Source organism: Myxocyprinus asiaticus, chromosome 19, assembly GCF_019703515.2.
Source record: "Myxocyprinus asiaticus isolate MX2 ecotype Aquarium Trade chromosome 19, UBuf_Myxa_2, whole genome shotgun sequence".
Classification (NCBI taxonomy): domain Eukaryota; kingdom Metazoa; phylum Chordata; class Actinopteri; order Cypriniformes; family Catostomidae; genus Myxocyprinus; species Myxocyprinus asiaticus.
Window position 1 is genome coordinate 43708022 of NC_059362.1, and position 16671 is coordinate 43724692.

At 37.5% G+C, this 16671-nt stretch overlaps 1 protein-coding gene across 1 annotated transcript in view; it reads right to left on the reverse strand.

The window, feature by feature from the left end:
• Nucleotides 1–1015: 1015 nt before the first annotated feature.
• The window catches only part of LOC127409656 (protein eva-1 homolog A-like), a 78540-nt gene continuing 62884 nt past the window's right edge, over nucleotides 1016–16671 (reverse strand). Inside the window, exons 1-10 of the mRNA XM_051644369.1 lie at nucleotides 15905–16069; nucleotides 15274–15498; nucleotides 10883–11170; nucleotides 10400–10552; nucleotides 10085–10277; nucleotides 3875–4095; nucleotides 2139–2285; nucleotides 1739–1952; nucleotides 1263–1427; nucleotides 1016–1144 (exon numbers count right to left, since the gene is read on the reverse strand). Coding sequence (XP_051500329.1) covers nucleotides 1107–1144; nucleotides 1263–1427; nucleotides 1739–1952; nucleotides 2139–2285; nucleotides 3875–4095; nucleotides 10085–10277; nucleotides 10400–10552; nucleotides 10883–11170; nucleotides 15274–15498; nucleotides 15905–15967 — 1707 coding nt within the window. The 5' untranslated portion in view covers nucleotides 15968–16069 and the 3' untranslated portion in view covers nucleotides 1016–1106. Of the gene's footprint in view, nucleotides 1145–1262; nucleotides 1428–1738; nucleotides 1953–2138; nucleotides 2286–3874; nucleotides 4096–10084; nucleotides 10278–10399; nucleotides 10553–10882; nucleotides 11171–15273; nucleotides 15499–15904 lie in introns of the transcript that reaches the window.

The window sequence follows — 16671 nt, forward strand, 5'->3', positions numbered from 1 at the left end:
CTTAACATTGTCTTTGTGTTTGTTTTTGAGTTGCCACAGTATGTAATAGACTGGCATGTCTTAAGGTCAATATTAGGTCAAAAATAGCAAAAATGAAACAGCTTTCTCTAGAAACTCGTCAGTCAATCATTGTTTTGAGGAATGAAGGCTATACAATGCTTGAAACTGCCAAAAAACTGAAGATTTCATACAAAGGTGTACACTACAGTCTTCAAAGACAAAGGACAACTGGCTCTAACAAGGACAGAAAGAGATGTGGAAGACCAGATGTACAACTAAACAAGAGGATAAGTACATCAGAGTCTCTAGTTTGAGAAATAGACGCCTCTCATGTCCTCAGCTGACAGCTTCATTGAATTCTACCCGCTCAACACCAGTTTCATGTATAACAGCAAAGAGGAGACTCATGTGTGCAGATCTTATGGGAAGAATTGCAAAGAAAAAGCCACTTTTGAAACAGAAAAACAAAAAGAAAAGGTTAGAGTGGGCAAAGAAACACAGACATTGGACAACAGATAATTGGAAAAGAGTGTTATGGATCTTAACCCCACTGAGCTTTTGTGGGATCAGCTAGACTGTAAGGTGCGTGAGACGTGCCCGACAAGACAGTCACATCTACGGCAAGTGCTACAGGAAGTGTGGGGTGAAATATCACCTGAGTATCTGGACAAACTGACAGCTAGAATAACAAGGATCTGCAAAGCTGTCATTGCTGCACATGGAGGATTTTTTGATGAGAACTCTTTGAAGTAGTTTAAGAAGTTCTGAACATTATTAGTCTGAGACATTATTAATGTCCTGACTATACTTTGTGATCAGTTGAATGCCACTTTGGTGAATAAAAGTATCAATTTCTTTCCATAAGAGCAAAATCTGAAACATTATTCCAAACTTTTGGCCGCCACTGTGTATGTGTAATATATATATATATATATATATATATATATTGAGACCTTTGGTAACGTGGGTCATGAAATGATGTAAATAATGGGCCACACTAAAGAGGACAATGTGAGGATGGGAAGTGTTATTTATTGTACTGCATGCTGCAAGGATTGAAGGAAGAGAAATGCTGCTGTTGAACAGAGATCTAAACAGTTGTGATTTCAGCTCTCAATGGGGGCAAGAACTTCATCAGTCTCACCTGTGAACACAGAAAACTCTTGGAGTGATCACTATCACTAATCAGAAACCCCATCATGCTGTTTGGCTTTCACACAATAATTACTGTATTATATCTGAAGTTGCTGGGATTTTTTTACCTGCAGGTTGCTCCTTATCTCTGTCATCCTGCTCTGAGGTCTGACTGACTCCAAACTTCTGTCTCAGCGAGGAGAGCATTTGTTCAGGAATGTGATTAGGCACAGACTCCAGATAATTTAACACGTACCGATCTGCATCAGTCAGGACGAACCGATGACCAAACACTGTGGAAGAGAAACACTTTTTTTACATTATTGTTAAAAACATTTCATTTTCGTAGTAAAAGTAGTATTGCTCATAAAAACAGACTTAATTTCAGAATGACACCTAATGCACGAATCCCAAATTCCACAAAGAGTGGTTTCACAATAATGGAATGTTTTTAATAAAAATTGTTGTTTTCATGTAATATTAAAAACAAATTGTTACATTTAATTATTTGTTCATTTGATTAATTCATACTACTTTAGTCCTGCATAGAACAGTAGAAATAAAAGCGTATGTAGAATCACAGTGTAGAAATGTCGGACTAAACCTTCCACAGTGACTCCAATAGAGAAGTCTGCAGGTCCGTAGTATTCTGGATTTTCCGCCGCACTTCCAGGTTTTGGGATGCGGGTCTTCTCCAGGAATTTTCCACCCATGATGCCGGAGTTCCGTGTGGATCTCTCAAAGATGCTGATCATGTCGTTGGACAGGTAGTAGGACAGAATGAAGCGTCGCCCCTCGTCTAGAGGATTCTGGGAATCCTGTTGATGTTTTGAAAACTTTTGACATCTGAACAGACTGTGTGTGTATTTTGATAGACTGATAAATCGGCCAATATTTGGCCATTTTGAGATTATGTTGAGACTTGTCGACTAGTTGATTAGACAATCCACCGAGTAGTGGATTTTGAAAGTATGTCGTCCCTAAAGTTGTATGAGTGCTCTCACCAGCCGTGCGGCGTATCGCAGGACTTTGTGGTCGTTCTCCAGTAGTTTAATCACGTCTTTCTTGGGCGGTTCAGGAATCAGAGACAGACAGTTCTGTAGTGAGTCCTCCAGAGAACCAAAGCCGTTATACGGTGGAATGACCTGCACCTGCACATGACAGTCTGTGTTTAAATTTCATGACGTACGTCATCACCACCATAAAGATTGTGTGAAGAGATTATTTGAATCAGAAATCATCTGTATAGAATATATATATATATATATATATATATATATATATATATATATATATATACAGTATATATTGATTACATGCAAATACAGTAGCCTACTATGCAAAATTGTATAAAATTAATTTCAAAAGTGAAATATTATCTACTTGTAATTTTGATTAGTGATAAACCAAAGTGTTGGTTAGGCCGATTAATCAGCCAATATTTTGCCATTTTAAGATATTAAAAAAAAATCTACCAACAGCCTTGGATAGTACACATTTTATGTTTTCAAATATTTTTGAGTGCATTTCATTAAAGGAATATTCCACGTTCAATACAAGTTAAGTTTCAAGCTCAGTCGTCAGCATTTGTGCCATAATGTTGATTACAACAAAAAAATCATTTCGACTCGTCCCTCCTTTTCTTTAAAAAATGCAGAAATCGAGGTTACAGTGAGGCACTTACAATGGAAGTCAATGGGGCCAAATTTGGAGGGTTTAAAGGCAGAAATGTGAAGCTTATAATTTTATAAAAGCACTTACATTAATTCTTCTGTTAAAACTTGTGTATTATTTGAGCTGTAAAGTTTAAATCAACATTTGTACACTTTTGTTGACAATACATAATCATGGCAACAAAGTTGTAAAATTGTCTATAACTTTACACAGGAAAGGTTAGTAAGCAATTTCATCACACTAAAATCATGTTAACACACATATTGTTTATGTCTTGTGGCTATACCTTTGAAACAGTGAGTATTTTAATGTTTACAGATTGGCCCCATTCACTTCCATTGTAAGTGTCTCACTGGAACCTCCATTTTTGCTTTTTTTTTTTTTTTTAAAGAAAAGGAGGAGCGAGTCAAAATGATTTTTTTGGGCAATCAATATACTATGCCACAAGTTCTGTCGATTGAGCTTCACTTGTATTGAATCCAGAATATTCCTTTAAGTGAATTTTGAACATTGTGTATAATCAAATAATTGAATACATTTTGTGTATGTCTCATTTACTAAAATTATATTAGATGATTATATAATTATCGAAGTGTGGGTAAATATTTCACCCAAAATCAAAAGGAAAATAAAATAAAATTATATTTAGCATAAAGACAATCAAGGCTATTTTTATGACCATTGCAATATTATTTCATGACAATTAAGCACATATCCTGCCCCCCAATTCCCTCCATTACTGTAATGTGAAAAAAAGAATAATAATTTTAATAGAAAAAATAAACATCATCATAGTAATTGTTGTACTAAATTACATAATGAGATTTTTTTGCATCAGAGTAATAAGAATTTGGGGGGAAATTAAAAATGTCTTAATGCAAACACAAAAAATCTTACTGGTCACAAAAAAAAGGCTTTATGCAATTTATGCAAAAAATAATTTCAAATTTTGTTTTCTTTGAAATATGTGGTTGAAATGTGACCTGGGCATTTCTTCAGATTCACCCGTAAATATAAATATATAATTATTTTATCATGTTGGTCAAGAATCAAGAGTATTTTTGACCTTCTTCCTGTCCTGCTGTGTGCTCGTCTGTACAGTAACTGGTTTGAGTTGGATGTCGGGGTGATTTTGTTGAAAGTATTTCCTAGTGTAATCATCACAGTCATACAGCAGGAAACGCCTTCCCATCAGCGTGAGCTCCTCACCGACCCTGAAGTCTTCCGGAGAGAAATATTCTTGCACGTCCAGCTGGGAAACTTCCAGAACACAGCTTGGGAACGGCTCTGAAAGACAAAGAGAGAGAACGAAATAACTAAACTAGTAAAAAGTCATTTATATTGTGTTAGATATTACAAAAAACTATCCTGCAATTGCTTCATAAATACAAACGGTAAATGTAATGTAAATACAATGTAAGACATACACTCACTGAGCACTTTATTAGGAACACTTGTACACCTACTTATTCATGCGATTATCTAATCCAGTGTTACCCAACCTTTTTTCTGCCACGGCACACTTTTTACAACTAAAGAAAATTCTACGGCACACCACTATCCCACATAGGCTAACCATCGTCAATATTTTTCCTTTTCAAGAACTTGTCCATGTTTTCTGTCCGTCTTAGTAGCATGCAAAAAAAAAAAAAAACTCACATAGGTAGGCTACACTGTGTGAGGTCACAGGTGGCAAGAGCACTAAATGGGTAATGAAAAAAACCAAATTGCTTCTATTCTAATTTGTAGATTTGTTCTTGCAATGCCACAACAAATTACAGGGATGCAAACTCATGAGGGGCGAAAAAGGTAAGTCAATCACTGGTACACAAACATTTTTTCTGGGGATATTTTTTTTAAAGAATAAGCTAAAATCACCAATTCCAGCTATTTTAGTGATTCAAGTTTATTCAAGTTTACAACTGTGCAGAATTAGCTGCAAAATAAAGAGTATTTTGGCGAGGCTTGCTTCTGTTTCACAAATTTGTTCAATTTTATTAGTTTTTCTCGATTGTTTAAACACATCTTGAAATGATGCCTCCTTTTCTCGGAACTCTAAACACAAACTTTTCACCCAATTCCCCGAACTTCCTATTTTCAGGTCAGAATGAAGCTCTCCACTCAAAACCATTCAATCTTGCCTAAAAAAAACACACAAAAAAAAAAACTTTGTCCTCAGACATGACACACAAGCCCTCAAAAACACACACTACAACATAGTCTTACACACTGGCGAGATAAATTCAAAACAATACTACAAAAACCGGTAATAAGTTATGTTGCTTGTGATTCTCCCCCTCAAAAACCGTTCACATGATGAACACAACAAAAAGACACAAATGTATACATTTGCACATTTTTTTATTCCTTAAATGTACTGTACAGTACAATACACCAAACAACAAAAAAATATTCTGCCCCAGCACTCCGTCTTTGGTCTGGGACAGGCCAGAGAATCTCGTCAACATCACAGGCTATATTGGCCCTAGCCAGGCAGCGGGAGTAAAATCCTCTTGCGTGCCTGATCCACCTCTGGCACGCATCAACTGAAATGTCTAGGCAGGCTTCTTCCATGGCTTGGAGGAGGTGAACACGGATGTGAGGTTCTTAGAAAGGGAGAGTATGCAGGCAGAAAGATGTTGGAAAACCTCAGGTTATTGGTAAACCAGTCACGAACCAGAGCAGCGCGATAGAAGCTGACGTTATCCCAAACAACGTAGGGAGGCTGCTCTGGTTGTGCTGGCTCCCTCATAGTCATAATAAGGACAAGGACATGGTCAACTAGAGTGGCACAAATTTCATCCAAGACTGCTTGTCTCCTTGCCCTTGCCCTTGCCCTTGCCCTTCCACCTCCTCCTCCTCCTCCTCCTCCTCCTTCACCTCTTCCTCCTCCTTCACCTCCACTCCCTACTCCTCCTCCTCCTCCTCCTCCTCCTCCTCCTCCTCCTCCTCCTTCACCTCTTCCTCCACTCCCTACTGCTCTTCCTCCTCCTCCTCCTCCTCCTTCACCTCTTCCTCCACTCCCTACTCCTCCTCCTCTCCTTACCCTCTTCCTCCACTCCCTACTCCTCTTCCTCCTTCACCTCTTCCTCCACTCCCTACTGCTGCTCTTCCACCTCCTCCTCCTCCTCCTTCACCTCTTCCTCCACTCTCTACTACTCCTCCTCCTCCTCTCCCTACTCCTCCTCCTTCACCTCTTCCTCCACTCCCTACTGCTCTTCCTCCTCCTCGTCCTCCTCTCCGGTGTCCTCGACCTCTTCCTTCACATCTGTCTGAATCCATTGTTCCAAAACTGAATGAACTAACTCAGGCCCTTTTATCTATCTATTGAAGGTTCTGATTGGTGTGTGATCAATTTTGACTCTTAGTGTTTCCATCTGGGTAATTGTGTGCTAATTGAGCTCAAGCTGTGCTGACTTGAGTGAACAATATTGAATGCTAGTGCTTTCTAAATGACCACATGGTGTAGGCAATGAGAAATGAAGGGATTTGTGTGTAGATTTTTGCAGTATCAGTTCAAGAAATCTGACTCATGTGTCAAAACAGGGGAATAGTGTTTATAGTTTAGGGTAATGGGTGTGCTTTTTGATAAATGGCTTTATGGTTTTGAAATTTTAGTTCAAAAGCCTGGTTATAGTGTTTGAGCAATCGAAAAAAAAAAAAAAAACTGTAACTGTAACTGATTAGTTCGGTGACCCCTTCTGGAAATGTCACTAGGTGGCGACAAATGAGCGTCTTATGTGCTATGAGTGAGTCAGTGAATCATTTTGAGGTGTTCATGACCGAAATCTACCAAGAGACTTTATAATGTTTAAGCATTAAAAGAACAAAGCAGATCTATAGTCTTCCTTCAGTCTGAGCATTATTTTTCATCCAAAAAGACAACAATAATAGTCTAATAAATGTGAGTTTCTCCTTTATTAAAACTTGCATGGCTACAAATCTACTGACTTCAGTATAAGAATTATAAACACAAAGCAGATCTACGGGATCATTTTCCTACAGTAACCTATTTAAACTGCTGAGCATGACATTTATCAGAAAAGACCACAATAATAGACAAATAATAATCATTTTGAGTTTTAATAATGTTCTTTCATCATTGTAAAGCGCATTTCACATGAGTTGAGTCGAGGTGTCAACTCTCTGTTCAACGGCAGCGTCAAGTGCCGCATTGCCCTCCACATGACAAGAGTTGCAGAAAGCGTCACAGAGGGGCGATTTTACGAGTTTGCCATGTAAAAAAGTGGGAGGTGTGCACAATAAACATTGAAAACATGTATTTGTAAGACAGAAAAAAAGCTTGCAGTTGCTTTAATAGCAGAAAATAATAAAAGGACTTGTTTATGTTTAGGTCTAAACGTTTTCTTGGTGAATTTAAATTAGTTTAATAACTGGGGTCTCTGATATACGTAAATGATAAGGTGATATTTAATTAAAAGAAATTATGAGACATTCAATGTCTCTTCACAAATTTGGACAGTTTTTAAATATTTCTTGTTGAGACATTATTGGTGAAGCAAAAACGTGTGTGTGAAAAACACTTTGGTGTAAAGGGGCGTCACTTCATAGACTTCAGTGTATTCTGCAGCGCTGACACGAGTCATGTGAAAGACCCTTAACGCTTATAAATATCACTTTTGCACATTAATCGTTGCTCTTCACAATCACTTCAGTTAAAAGTGACCGATTATGGTTTCAAAACAGCAAAATTCTCCGAAAGGTGAGGAGTTTGGATCCCTGAAATTATTTTTTTTTTCATGCATTTATTTATTTTGTGGAATTTTATAATTTTCCACGGCACACCTGACAATCTTTCACGGCACAGTGGTTGGGAAACACTGATCTAATTAGCCAATCGTGTGGCAGCAGTGCAGTGCATAAAATCATTCAGATATGGGCCAGGAGCTTCAGTTAATGTTCACATCAACTATCAGAATCTCAGTGATTTTGACCGTGGCATTATTGTTGGTGCCAGACGGGCTGGTTTGAGTATTTCTGTAACTGCTGATCTCCTGGGATTTCCACACACAACAATCTCTAGAATTTACTCCGAATGGTCCAAAAATAAAAAACATCCAGTAAGCGGCAGTTCTACAGACAGAAATGCCTTGTTGATGAGAGAGGTCAACAGAGAATGGCCAGACTGGTTTGAGCTGACAGAAAGGCTACAGTAACTCAGATGACCGCTCTAGTGAGCAGAATAGCATCTCAGAATGCACAACACGTCGAACCTTGAGGCGGATGAGCTACAACAGCAGAAGACCATGTTGGGCACTTTATCAAGACCATAGTGTTACTAAAGTGCTCAGTGAGTGTACATTGTACTATACGGGTGTTTCATCCAATATGGGCACTGTTAGCACTGTGGATTTCTAAAAAGTAAAGTCTAGTTAAAACATTTTTCACACTCTCACTAATTTGTTTTTTATTTGTCTACAAACAATGTCCAACAGTGTATGTACATGCATCACAGGAGATTTATGCACTTTTATCATTTTTTCTGAAAGTCATGAAAATTCCCACCACGGTGTCAAATTTTATCACATCTCAAATTCTGTATTGTGTTTACAGAAATATAATTCTGTGTGGAAATAATACTGATGGAAATGACACTTTTAAGTTTTTGATAAAAATGACTGACTTCTGTTACCGCTTGATTGGAAATGACGCCCAATAAAATTTCTATTCACAAATGATATTACTCTTGATGTTTCCTTGTTTTCTTTAAACATCTTGTCTCATATTTCATAAACAAGTACACTAACTATATATATATATATATATATTGTTTTGGTCAAAACAAGAAAATTGTTTGGTGTGGTGGAAATGATGCCACAACTGTGGGATGGTTGTAATGAAATGTTTATAGAAATCACTTTCACACAACAAATATTGAAATGGTTTGTTTATTTCACTCTTTGTTTAGATGATCATAGTTTTAAACATGTTATTATTTGTATTTTTATAATGAATTTTCATAGTTTAATACTGAAAGTCTGGGTCTGGAACAAGGCTAGAACAGTGAAATCTATAAATGAAAGGCATAAATATGTATGTGTGTGTTTGTGTGTGTGTGTATATTTGTGTGTGTGTGAGTGTATGTGCGTGTGTGTGAGTGTATGTGCGTGTGTGTGTGTGTGTGTATGTGTGTGTGTGTATATGTGTGTGTGTGCGCGTGTGTGTTTGTTTGTGTATGTGTGTGTGTGTGTGTGTATGTGTATGTGTGTGTGTGTAAGTGTGTGTGTATGTGTTTGTTTGTTTGTGTGTGTGTGTGTGTGTGTGTGTGTGTGTATGTGTTTGTGTGTGTATGTGTATGTTTGTATGTGTGTGTGTGTATGAGTGAGTGTGTATGTGTTTGTGTGTGTATGTATTTGTGTGTGTGTGTGTGTGTGTGTGTGTGTGTATCCACGTTCATACTATATTGTGGGGACCAAATGTCCTGACAAGGATAGTAAAACCTGAGAAAACCTACCTTGTGGGGAAAAGCCAGCAGTCCCCATGAGGGAAATGGCTTTTTAAACATACTAAACTATGTTTGTTTTTCAAATGTAAAAATGCAAAAAGGTTTCTGTGAGGGTTAGGTTTAGGGGTGGAGTTAGGGTTAGGGGATAGAAATGATCGTTAGATCTGTATAAAATCCATAAAATGCATGGAAGTCTATGGAGAGTCCTCATAATGATATAAAAACATAGTATGTGTGTGTTTGTGTGTGTGTGTGTGTGTGTGTGTACAGGTTTTGCTATACTTGTGAGGACCAAGTATTGAGAATCAACCTGTTCTCTGAGGACATTTCTGGTTGTGTGGAACTTTTGGGTGGTCCTCACAAGGGAAATGGCAATTAAATGATGTTTTTTGAAAATGTAAAAATGTAAAAAAGGTTTCTGTGAGGGTTAGGTTTAGGGTTAGAGTTAGGGGATAGAATCTATAGTTTGTACAGTATAAAAATTATTTTGTCTATGGAAAGTCCCCATAAAACATGGAAACCAGTGTGTGTGTATGTGTGTGTGTTACAAGGGTACTATGCTTTACATGTGATTTATGAGGATACCCTTAGTGTCCTCGTTATTCAAACGGCTTAAAAAACATACTAATCAATGTTTTTTTTTAAATGTTAATATGCCAAAAGGTTTCTATGAGGGTTAGGGTTAGGGAATAGAATATATAGTTCATACTGTATAAAAACCATTATGTCTATGGAGAGTCCTCATAATTATAGGAGTACCAACAACGTGTGTGTGTGTGTGTATGTATGTGTGTTTGAGGGAGGTCTCACCGCAGGTTGGTTTGATGTGTTTAGGAACTCTCTGTCTGCGGAGCACCACTGGGAACGGGTCCCGTCCGCTGTTGGGCTCTTGATGTTCACAGATCTCTATAGAATTATCCACCAGATAATAATGCAGCGTCACAGATCGTTTCTCCCTGAAGAGAGAGTCCGAGTCATCCCACAGTGCGAAGAACCGCAGCACCTCCACATACAATTCAAAACAGCAAGAAATATTGAAAGAGAAAGAATTAATATGTGTACGGGTGAACAGCATTAATTAATAAGGGTATGAGAACAGAGGATTATGTGTGTGTGTGTTTTTACCTGTCGATCTTTGGTGAGAAAACGTTCCAGCTGATGATTATGGTCATAGGGTGTGGTATGGGTTTGTTGTGTCTGAGTGCGGCGGGTGGTGTACGGGTCACTGGGAATGGGCTCTGGTTCATTCAGGACAATCCCCTGACTCTCCATGAAGTCCTACGCACACATACACACATACTCAGTCAACCTAGACCCATCAGAAATAGCCAGACCTTTGACTAAGGCATAATGTCTGGTCCATACTGCAGCTTATTCAGGCCAAAAACTGCCCACTAAGACAGGAAGAGACCATCTGATTGACATTTAAAGTGCCCAACCACACTTTTATTTCAACGTGCTGTTTATGGGCGGGTTTATCCAAAATAGATTATCTCACAATAATAGGCAGGCATAAAAAGATTAATTTTAGTTCATTCATCAAATTCAGTCTTTGAGTGTGTAGCTTTATAAGTACATATATTTCAGAATCGAGTATAGTGTGTGTACCTGTGTAAAGGGATCGCAGTGTGTTATCCTATACACTGTTCCATACAAATTCATGTCCATGCTGAGATTGAGGTCTTTCCAGTTGTAAAACTCTCCGTGCTGGTTTTTAGTGAATCTCTGCCGTTTTATCAGTTTTCCTTGCGGAATTCCAGAGTTTTCCACCGGAGGCTCGATCACGCACATGCTGTCGTCCTCCAGGTAATAATATATCACCACTGGACGAACGCGGAAGTTCTCCTCTGGGGAGTGCAAGACTTCTTGCTGGAAGTAGCCATAGAAACGCAGCACCTGTAGGCCAAAGGGTAAAGGTCAGAGGTACGCATTTGTAGCATAATGTTGATTACTACTGAAAATTATTTTGATTGCTAATTGTTTCAAAAGTATAGTCACAAGAAGTAAACATTATATGTGTTTACATGGTTTTAGTATGATAAAATTGCTTACAGGGTTTACCGCCGTTGTGCCGTCAAGGCAACGAAGTTGTAATATTGGATATAACTTTACCCTGATAAGGTCCGTAAGTGATTTTATCACACCAAAATCGTATAATGTATAATCTTTACATCTTGTGGCAATACTGAAACAGTTTGCAAACAGTTAACATATTTGGGCTGGCCCCATTCGCTTCCATTGTAAGTGCCTCACTGTAAGCACAATTTAAAGGGATAGTTCACCCAAAAACTGAAAATTCTCTCATCATTTACTCATGCTCATGCCATCCCAGATGTGTATGACTTTCTTTCTTCTGCTGAACACAAACGAAGACTTTTAGAAGAAAATCTCAGCTCTGTAGGTCCATATAATGCAAGTGAATGGTGGCCAGAACTTTGAAGTTCCAAAAAGCATATAAAGGCAGCATAAAAGTAATCCATAAGACTCCAGTGGTAAAATCTATATTTTCAAAAGTGATGTGATAGGTGTTGGTGAGAAACAGATCAATATTTAAGTCCTTTTTTCCTATAAATCTCCACTTTCACTTTCACATTCTTCTTCTTTTGTTTTTGGCGATTCGCATTCTTTGTGCATATTGCCACCTACTGGGCATGGAGGAGAATTTATAGTAAAATCTGTTTCACCAACCCGTTCTCCTTCCCTAAGCGTCCAATTTTGACGCTTGTGCAGAAGCCGTCCGCGTCTGCATGATGACGCTAAAGGTGCCCCCTGGCATCTTCTTATTGATGCGGTGAGAAACCCGATTGTTTTCAACGAGAAAATTTTGTTGTCAGTTATCAATCTTTGAAAATTATTTTATGTGTTTAACCTGAATGTTTTATTATACTTATAAATATATTAGTGTGATATTACATTATATAATCATATATAATATTTTAGATCCTCTTACCCAACCCCATTTCTAAACCTAACCAATTATCAACAATATAAAACATGAAAGAGACACTTTTGATATACATAATTTGATATACTTTACACTATTTAGAGATATTTTTAAGTGCCCAACTGCACATTTATGCCTAAACCTAACCAGTTTTCAACAACAGAAAAGACGTACAGTCATTATCATTTATTTTTAAAAATGCACTATAATAATAATATTCCAAACCATACGATGGCATTGTGTGAGCAGCAGAGTTTACTGAATGTAAAAATATTCCTCCTCCGTGACATGCAAGAGCCTCTGACGTCAAACCCTTGTCAGAACGCTTGAGGCGGCAATTTTTGAATGTGTTATAACTAAACTTGTGTGTTACGGTGGATGCCGGGTGACCGTGATTGGTGACTAAAAACCTACATTAAGGTTTTTTCTCCACATGATTGTAAGACTCGAAATACACCCAGAATGAAACGCGTCACTTCAGCAGTGCAGGATATGTACAGACAGATAAACAATAGATTAATATTATCCACTGTGAATAAATCTTGCAGATTTCAAATGAAATTAAAATAATTTCCCCAACATAAGTCACGATGACAAAATTGTACCCCAACGTATAATTAAACGATACTAAAATTCTAATGCCCATAGCGTCAGTCAGTTGACATCAAAGGTCATTGAAAAGAACGCACTTGCCGGATATGTTGCAAACTGATGCCAGAGGGCGCTTTTGGCATCTGTAGATTGACGCGATGGGATTTTGCACAAGCATCAGTCTTTGGAGTGAGAACGTGTTGGTTTCACACCCACACCTATCATATCACTTCTGAAGATATAGATTTAACCACTGGAGTCATTTGGTTTACTTTTATGCTGCCTTTATGTGCTTTTTTGACCTTCAAAGTTCTGGTCACCATTCACTTGCACTTTATGGACCTACAGAGCTGAGATATTCTTCTAAAAATCTCTGTTTGTGTTCTGCAAAAGAAAGAAAGTCATACACATCTGGGATGGTATGAGGGTGAGTAACCGATAAGAAAATTTTAATTTAGGGTGAAATACCCTCCCTTTAAGTTTATATATATATATATATATATATATATATAATAGCAAATAATAGTTTTGGCAAGTCATTTAGGACATCTGCTTTGTGCAAGACATGAGTAATTTTTCCAACAATTGTTTACAGACAGACTGTTTCACTTTTAATTGACTATATCACAATTCCAGTGGGTCAGAAGTTTACGTACACCAAGTTAACTGTGCCATTAAGCAGCTTGGAAAATTCCAGAAAATTATGTCAAGCCTTTAGACAATTAGCCAATTAGCTTCTGATAGGAGGTGTACTGAATTGGAGGTGTACCTGTGGATGTATTTTAAGGCCTACCTTCAAACCCAGTGCCTCTTTGCTTGACATCATGGGAAAATCAAAAGAAATCAGCCAAGACCTCAGAAAACATTTTTTGGACCTTCACAAGTCTGGTTCATTCTTGGGAGCAGTTTCCAAACACCTGAAGGTACCACATGCATCTGTACAAACAATAGTACGCAAGTATAAACAGCATGGGACCACACAGCCATCATACCGCTCAAGAAGGAGACACATTCTGTCTCCTAAAGACGAATGTAGATTGGTGCGAAAAGTGCAAATCAATCCCAGAACAATAGCAAAGGATCTTGTGAAGATGCTGGAGGAAACAGATAGACAAGTATCTATATCCACAGTAAAACGAGTCCTATATCGACATGAAAGGCTACTCAGCAAGGAAGAAGCCACTGCTCCAAAACTGGCATAAAAAAGCCAGACTACAGTTTGCAAGTGCACATGGAGTCTTACTTTTACAAAGATCTCACTTTTTGGAGAAATGTCCTCTTGTCTGATGAAACAAAAATTGAACTGTTTGGCCATAATGACCATCGTTATGTTTGAAGGAAAAACGGTGAGGCTTGCAAGCCGAAGAACACCATCCCAACTGTTAAGCATGGGGGTGGCAGCATCATGTTGTGGGGGTGCTTTGCTGCAGGAGGGACTGGTGCACTTCACAAAATAGATGACATCACGAGGAAGGAAAATTATGTGGATATATTGAAGCAACATCTCAAGACATCAGCCAGGAAGTTAAAGCTTGGTCGCAAATGGGTCTTCCAAATGGACAATGACCCCAAGCATCCCTATAAAGTTGTTGCAAAATGGCTCAAGGACAACAAAGTCAAGGTATTGGAGTGGCCATCACAAAGCCCTGACCTCAATCTGATAGAAAATTTGTGGGCAGAACTGAAAAAGCATGTGCGAGCAACGAGGCCTATAAACCTGACTCAGTTACACCAGTTCTGTCTGGAGGAATGGGCCAAAATTCCAGCAACTTATTGTGAGAACCCCGGTCAACTTTGGGGATGTGTTGAAGCGGGTTTTGCCCAAGGCACCATACAACCCCCCCCCCCCCCCAACAACTTTTATACAATCAACCATGGTTGTTCTCCATGCAATTACAGTGAATTGGGACTAAATCTTTCAAGCTTCAAAAAGGAATCACATGCACCATAAATCATAAAAGTTATCTATTTAAATGTTACACTATATTTCATCTTCAAAAGTCATACAATAGCTTTGTGTGAGAAACAGATCGAAATTATAATATTCACCTTAGCCCTCACTGTTGTCCGATTCGTGAAGGATCTTTTCAGTGAATCGGTTCATTCAGTTCCAAAGCCTGTCTGAATAATTCATACACGAATCTCACTGATCCGATTCTTGAGTTCAACTCGCTGAATCGATGAACAGCCCACTGAAGATTATCAGTGAAAAAAGGACCTATTTTCAGTCTGTTTCTCGAACAAAGCTATCGTATGTCTTCAGAAAACAAGAGTCATTTGAACTACTTTTACTGATCCTTTTTGAAGCTTTAAAGCTTCAGTCGGTCCCCATGCACTGTAAGTGCATAACAGTATATTAGCATACTGCTCTTACTATTTTGCCGTATGTCTGCGTAGTTACATCAGAGACATTTTTTAAAGTTATTATACCAAATAGGAAAAATAATTTTTAACAGCAGATCACCTTCTTGTCATAAGCAGCGTGTGCTGGAATGTAACTCAGCGGCGGGTGGCGGTGTGTGTCGGTACCGTATGTCAGGTTCGGGATGTCGCTGATCAGCTGGTTCCGTTCGCAGTGACTGATGTTAACCGACAACAGCGGGTCCTGTCCGGTACCGACCACCGGCCGCCGGGGCAGAGCATAACCGTTCTTAAAATCAAGAGTCTGAGCTCTGTGATAAGCTGATTTCTAAATGAAAAAACAAACAAATACAAACAAACAAACAAAAACAATAATTAGAATATCTGAAATATACATCTCAAGAATATTAATTGAAAATAAATGAATGAATGATTGGTTAGTATGGTTAATTTTAAAACAATAATTTAATAGAATATCTAAAATATAGATTTGAAGAATGTTCTTTACAAATAAACAAATTGATTATGTTTCTGCACTATTTTTAATGAATTTTCTGATTAATTTTCAACTATATATATATAAACACACACACACACAACAATAAATTATTAGAATATATTATGTATAGATTTGAAGAATTTCTATCAAATTAAATAAATGATCATTTGCAACAGCATTAGCCTACTAGGATATTTAAAATTAGGATTTTTATTTATTTATTTATTTATTTTACCGTTAAATCCCGAAATGTATTGCCTGGCAGGAAAGGCAGTCCGTGTCCTGGATTTACAGACATCACTCCTAATTAATGCATTAATCTGAATTTATCTAAAATTATAAAAAGCTAATTTCTAACAAGTTGATGTTGTCTCGTGAGACTGCGGCTCTTCCCAGAGGAAGTCTATCTCCATGGACGCCACAAAACACTAGCGGTTGTCATGGTGATGTAAACAATACAGGTTTTTCTTTCTTTCTTTATTATTATTATTATTTTTTTTTTAAAGCTTATACATTTACAAGATTCATACAAACATATACACAAATGTGAATAATAATAATAATAATAATAATAATAAAAAGTAGTAAAAGTTTAAGCCAGGTGTAAAATTAAGCATTGAAATTACAATAAAGTAAAGGAAAGATGTGCCTCGTGAGTTCTCTATACTTTTTTATTTTTAATATTGTTCAAAGTAATGCCATATTGTTTAACTTTGGCTATGCTTTTGTCAAATTCTTCACATGGATGTGACATTTTCCAAATAAATAATTGTATAAGAAAAAAGGTAATACTTTTAGAGTCAATGGTATCCTGTACAAAGAATAAAATGGCATCAGATAATTCAATCTGTATCAAAGTTCCAAAGATCCTAGATGTAGGTCTATTACAGATTCTTCAGCAACCCCACACAATTCACACAAGTTTTCAATATCCTAATGAAAACGCTCAAATAACTGCTTAACAACTTTATTATTTCTAAAGATTGTATTTGTTATTGTCCA